General features: G+C 53.9%; 1 protein-coding gene across 1 annotated transcript; it reads left to right on the top strand.

Moving 5' to 3' along the window:
• Window positions 1-727: 727 nt before the first annotated feature.
• Window positions 728-3306, top strand: FAM181B (family with sequence similarity 181 member B). The gene has a single exon (XM_037004788.2). The coding sequence runs from the start codon at window positions 1571-1573 to the stop codon at window positions 2852-2854; it is 1284 nt and encodes a 427-aa protein (XP_036860683.2). The 5' UTR covers window positions 728-1570; the 3' UTR covers window positions 2855-3306.
• The last annotated feature ends 2498 nt before the right edge of the window (window positions 3307-5804 follow it).

Genomic DNA, 5804 nt, shown 5'->3' on the forward strand with positions numbered 1-5804 from the left:
AAAATTGTTTTATTCTAAAAAAATGTGGCTTAAAGAAAAGAGTCTTGAAAGAGATGATTGGTATCTTGGTGTCAACTACCATGACTTCAGGGGACACTATCACACACATGCTGTCCTCATATATATGACCTCATTCAATCTTCATGACCGCCTTGTGACAGAGAAGACACATAGGGAACATAGCCACCTTTTAGAGAAGTGAGGACAAATATACAGGATGTGGAAGAGGTAACAGATAGGGATTTTTCACAGAATGTTCTCTTTAAATACCACAGGTGCCTGTGAGGTGGGCAACCTCACCTGCATTTAAGGTGAATAAATAAATTAAGGCAGACAGAGGTCGGTGATTTGCCCAAAGACACATAGTCATCAGAGCAAAGATTTCAACTTGAGTCACAGAGCTATTGAGTGGTGGAGCTAAGATCAGAACCCAAGTCTTTTCTGAATCATCTTCCATGCTCTATCATATTGCTCATTCTTTTTCTCCCAAGAGGCCTGCCAGGTGAAATTGGGTCTAAGTGAACTTTCGGGTGATTCTTGAAATGCAGCAGAAGTTGTAGGACAACCTAAAGGGCATGACAGGTAGGGGAGAGATTCCAATCCATCGTTTGTCCTAAGATGCTGAGAGTTTTCTCTCTCAAGCCCCACCTGGCTTAGTGGTAGCGATTTCTTTCTCCTTTGTCTCCTGTTGTCTATCTACAATAATAAAAAATGGGCCAAGTGCTGGCCTCGATTTATTGTCAGCTAATTGTTACTAGTAACAGTCAAGGCGTAGAATTAAGAGCGCCAGACTTGAGTCCTGTGGAAACTCTAGTTATTATCTTAGGACCAGGGTAAGAGCTTGAAGAGCCACTAGTTTCCTTCCCCCATCTCACAGATGAGAAAACTGAGGACAGGAGTGAACACAAGGTCTGTCAAGGGTTTAGGAATGGTTTTGGAGTCACCTGGACGGGAAATGCCCTAGTTCAACTCACTGAACCTCTCTGCGACTTTCTTCATTTGTTAGATGGCGCTCAGAACATGTACTTCACAGGGCTATTGTTCATGGATTAAACGACAATGTATGGACAGTGTCCGGCATAAGCAAGCGCCCAGTAGCCGGTAGCCATGCCTATAACTAGAGCTGGGGCTGAAACCCACGTCTCTGGACCCTTGTCCTCTCAGCCTCAGAGAGCCCCCCGCGCCAGGGCGTGGTCGTTCAGGAGCTGGGGTTGGAGGACGGGCCGTCCTGTCCTGCCTCTGGCTGGCCAAGAGAAACGCTGCGGGGCGAAGGGAAACGAAGGGGTTAAGGCGATGAGCTTGAGAAAGCCCAGAAGCCAGAGAAGCGACCACCCCACGGCGAGCGGCCGGGCTCAGCAAACCCCTCCCCTCCGCCACCGGGGCGGCAGCCGCGCGCTCCCGCCCCCTGCCCCTCGCTTACAAGACCTAATGAGCTCCCCCGCGAGGCGGAGCCGCGGGCCCGGCCGGCGTGCGGAGGCTGCGACGCGCGCGCCCCTCCCGGGCTGGGTTGCGGGCGGGAGCCGGCCGGCCGCGCAGGGGCCGCGCTGCAGGCCGCCGGGGAGTCGCGGCGATGGCGGTGCAGGCGGCGCTCCTCAGCACGCACGCCTTCGTCCCCTTCGGCTTCGGGGGCTCCCCGGACGGGCTGGGGGGCGCCTTCGGAGCCCTGGACAAGGGCTGCTGTTTCGAAGACGATGAGACCGGGACACCGGCGGGCGCGCTGCTGGCGGGCGCCGACGGCGGGGACGTGCGCGAGGCCACCCGCGACCTGCTGAGCTTCATCGACTCGGCGTCCAGTAACATCAAGCTGGCCCTGGACAAGCCGGGCAAGTCGAAGCGGAAGGTGAACCACCGCAAGTACTTGCAGAAGCAGATCAAGCGCTGCAGCGGCCTCATGGGCGCCGTGTCCCCGGGCCCGCCCTCCCCGGGCGCCGCCGACACGCCCGCCAAGCGGCCGCCCGCCGCCACCGGCGGCGCCCAGACGGTCGCGGCCCCAGCCCACGGCAAGGCCGCCCCTCGGCGGGAGGCGTCGCAGGCGGCGGCGGCCGCCAGCCTGCAGAGCCGGAGCCTGGCCGCGCTCTTCGACTCGCTGCGCCACGTTCCCGGGGCCGCCCAGCCGGCCGGGGGTGCGGCGGCGGTAGCCGCGGCCGGGCCCGGAGGGGCGGGCGCTGGGGCGGGAGGGGACGCGGCCGCTCCCGCGGCGGGTGCGGCGGCCCCCAGCTCCAGGAAAGTCCCGCTGCGGGCCCGCAACCTGCCCCCGTCCTTCTTCACCGAGCCTTCCCGGGCGGGCGGCGGCGGCGGCTGCAGCCCGTCGGGGCCCGGCCTGAGCCTGGGCGAGCTGGAGAAGGGCGCGGAGGCCGTGGAGTTCTTCGAGCTGCTGGGGCCCGACTACGACGCCGGCGCCGAGGCGGGAGTCCTGCTCGCCGCGGAGCCTCTCGATGTGTTCCCCACCGGCGCCGCCGTCCTGCGGGGACTCCCGGAGCTGGAGCCCGGTCTCTTTGAGCCGCCGCCCGCGATGGTGGGGAGCCCACTGTACCCCGAGCCCTGGAGCGCCCCGGCCTGCCCCCCGACCAAGAAGCCGTCCCTGGCTGCGCCTCGCGGCGGCTTGACCTTGAACGAGTCCTTGCGCGCCCTGTACCCCGCCGCCGCGGACTCTCCAGGTGGGGAGGACGGGCCTGGCCTTTTGGCCTCCTTCGCCCCCTTCTTCTCGGACTGCGCCCTACCCCCGCCGCCGCCGCCGCACCAGGTGTCCTATGACTACAGCGCGGGCTACAGCCGCACGCCTTTCCCCGGCCTGTGGAGACCCGACGGGCTTTGGGAAGGGGGCCCCGGGGAGGAGGGCGCGCCCCGAGACTGACTGCCAGCTCCCCTTCCCTCACGGCGGTGCTGAGGGCAGCGCCCGCACCGGCTCTCCCCTAACTAAGCCCAAAAACGATGGGAAAGTGCGCATGGAGCTGAAACGGGAGTTCTAAAACAAATCAATTAATAAAAGAAACTTAAAAAACAGAGACGAGGAAGAGTTGGGGGTCGTTTTACTCACAGCCTCAAGTGTCAAAAACAGACAGCAAACCCCTGACATGTTCCTATCAGACCAAATGAGCCGAGAAACAGAGACGGGCTTTGGAGAGTTGGGGTGGGGATGGAGCGACGGGAAAGAGGTGGCTTCTTTGCCACCTGTCCCTTCTCCAACTTTTCAGCAAAAGGTCAGTGTGTTTAGCATAATTGCCCCTTCCAAACAGTGCCCTGGTCCCTCCCCTCCCTTCCCTGCCCTCTGAGTGCATTGTGAATTAAAGCCTGTATTGAAAATAATGGAGCGGAGATACGTTGTTATTGATTTGGGTGTTTTTCAAGAGGACGGACGGTTCTCCGTGTGGGCTCTGCCTTGTCAGGTGTATGTGTTGTTGGGATCACCAGGCCGGTGTCCCCCGCTGACCTCCCGTGTGCTTGTCCTTGTGTTGGGGCCTCTTCCCTGTCACACTTCCTCTTGAGGTTTTTCTGCTCGCTTCCTTTCCATCCGTTTCCCCTCCTATCAATTCCCTTGCTTACTTTCTTGCTCTTTCTCTGGCTTCTCATTGTTCTCCATAATCTCCCGTCCCCCCCTTTCCCCCCGCTGCCTTTTCTTGCAAATCAGTGATGTAGAAGGCTTAAGTCTGGCAAACCTGGGGTCCATTTCTCTCCCTTAACCTTTTCCATTCTTCATCCATTTTGCAACTGGGGGGACACTGGGCAAGTTGCAAACACTTGGCACCCAAGTGTCCTTATCTGAGAGGATGGGGATAATAATCCTCCGCTTGTCACTTCTTCACAGCTTGTTGGGCAGCTCAGAGGTAAGTACTTAAAATGCCTTGAGCGCTGCAGTGCTTGGCTGGTTCTGCAGGTATATATATATATTTTACATTCATATGTAAGTGGTTTCTCCACGTGGATGCCATTAGGACTGTGAATCCCATGCTCTTCTTTGGGCTCATCTATTTGCTTGGTGATTGCCTTTTCCCTACAAGCTGTGCACCCTCTCTACCCTCTCTTCTCCTGTTCCACTCCCTGTGCCCTTGGTTTCTGCCTCCCCTGTACTTCCACTCTCCTTATACCCACACTCTCTCCACTAGAGGGAATGGTGATGGGTGTGAAGTTTCCAAAGGAGCCTCTCTTCCCTGAAGAGCAGGTGTGATGAACGGAACCTGAAGGGGCCCTGGAGAGAGGAGCCTGATCTGGTATCTTGGGGACATTTAGGAAAAAGTCAGAAATGTTTAGCCAGCCATGAAGTGGCAGAGAGGATACATACAAGGTATCAGGATGGTTGAAGGGCAGAGGAGGAAAGACTGGGTGGGACGTGAGCAGCTGGAAAGAAAAGGGACCCTCTGTTCTGCAGACCTGTGGGTAAAAATGCATGAAGAGGGGATATATACATCCAGGGAAAACAGAGGAAAAATGGAAAGAAAAAAAAAAAGGAAAATTGTACCCAGGGAATATAGAAATATTGCCTACTGATTAACTACATTGCAATGGAAAACTGTGTCTGTTCATGACAGCCAAGAGATGCTAAGAATATCTATAGTTAAGTCGAAATCCTGGTGTTACTGCAAAAGGTGTTAAAATCCAGGTTAATGTTTGTACAAATTAAAAGTGCTGTGATAAGTACTGAAAGAAACTTTTGAAGAAACAAGTGGGTATTGAGCCATGACAGACAACTTAAAATGCTATCACTAAATTACTCTCTTCTGAATACAGCCTTTCTTAAGAGAGCCCTGCAGGAAATATAGCAATGAGTCTTGCTAACAATGAAAAGACCTTTCACAACTGCAGCAACTTAGTGTCTACTGAATTTTTTTCAAAGTGGTAAAGATTGATTAATTCCATTGTGTTGGCAAAATATTATTCAACAATCATTTAATCTATCTAAACTACTTTGTGATGAGTACAATCCAGGATGAAATTGCACAGTAGGAAAACATTAAAACCCAGGACAATTACTAAGTGTCACTGCGGTTTTTCTTAATTTCTTCTTCCTTCTTACCCAGTTTAGTAAAACAAGGTATCTCTCAGTATCTTGCTTGCCTTGCCTTTCATTAGTAATAATAATACTCACTCTGCCTGTTTCCCTGTGCCAGCACTGAGCCTCAGTCCCAGGAGGTAAGTGCTATTAGTATTCCCATTTGAAAAGTGAGACTCAGGCATGTTAAATAACTTGTTGAATGCAAGTAGTGGATCTAAGATATAGATCTGCAAGTGTCCTAACACCAAGAACTGCCTGCTACTCAGGCTCTGCTGTCCTTGGTGTGTGTGGTTCCCAGTCACCTGCACTATGCCCCAGCAGAGTCTCTGAACCGTACCACTTTTGACATTTGGGGCAGGCTAGTTCTCTGCTGTGGGGGCCGTTCTGTACATAGTAGAATGCTTACCAGCATCCCTGGCCTCTACCCACTTTCGTAAGTTTGAAAATTAAAAACATCTCCATTACCACATATCCCCTGGGGGGCAAAATCTCTGCCAGTTGAGAACCAGAATGCTAGACAAATGTATAAGCAGTGTCTGTGGGTGCCTGGCACTTTCACAGACAACCGATCTCATTTAATTCTTGCAAAGCCCTGTGCTTAGGTGTTGTTATTATCCTCATTGTGATAGGTGAAAAGAAAGCGAAGGGAGGGACCAAACTGATGAATTTAGCTTATCTGTGCTAATTTGCCAGCCAAGGGCCAGTTATTTAACTGTACTGAGACACAGTCTTCCCTCTGGCACAGTTGGATAACAATCTGTCACAAAGAGTTATTGCAGGGTTTTGGCATAAATGCCCTCCGAGAGAGAGAGTA

The sequence above is a fragment of the Manis javanica genome, chromosome 11 (genome assembly GCF_040802235.1).
Source record: "Manis javanica isolate MJ-LG chromosome 11, MJ_LKY, whole genome shotgun sequence".
Taxonomy (NCBI): domain Eukaryota; kingdom Metazoa; phylum Chordata; class Mammalia; order Pholidota; family Manidae; genus Manis; species Manis javanica.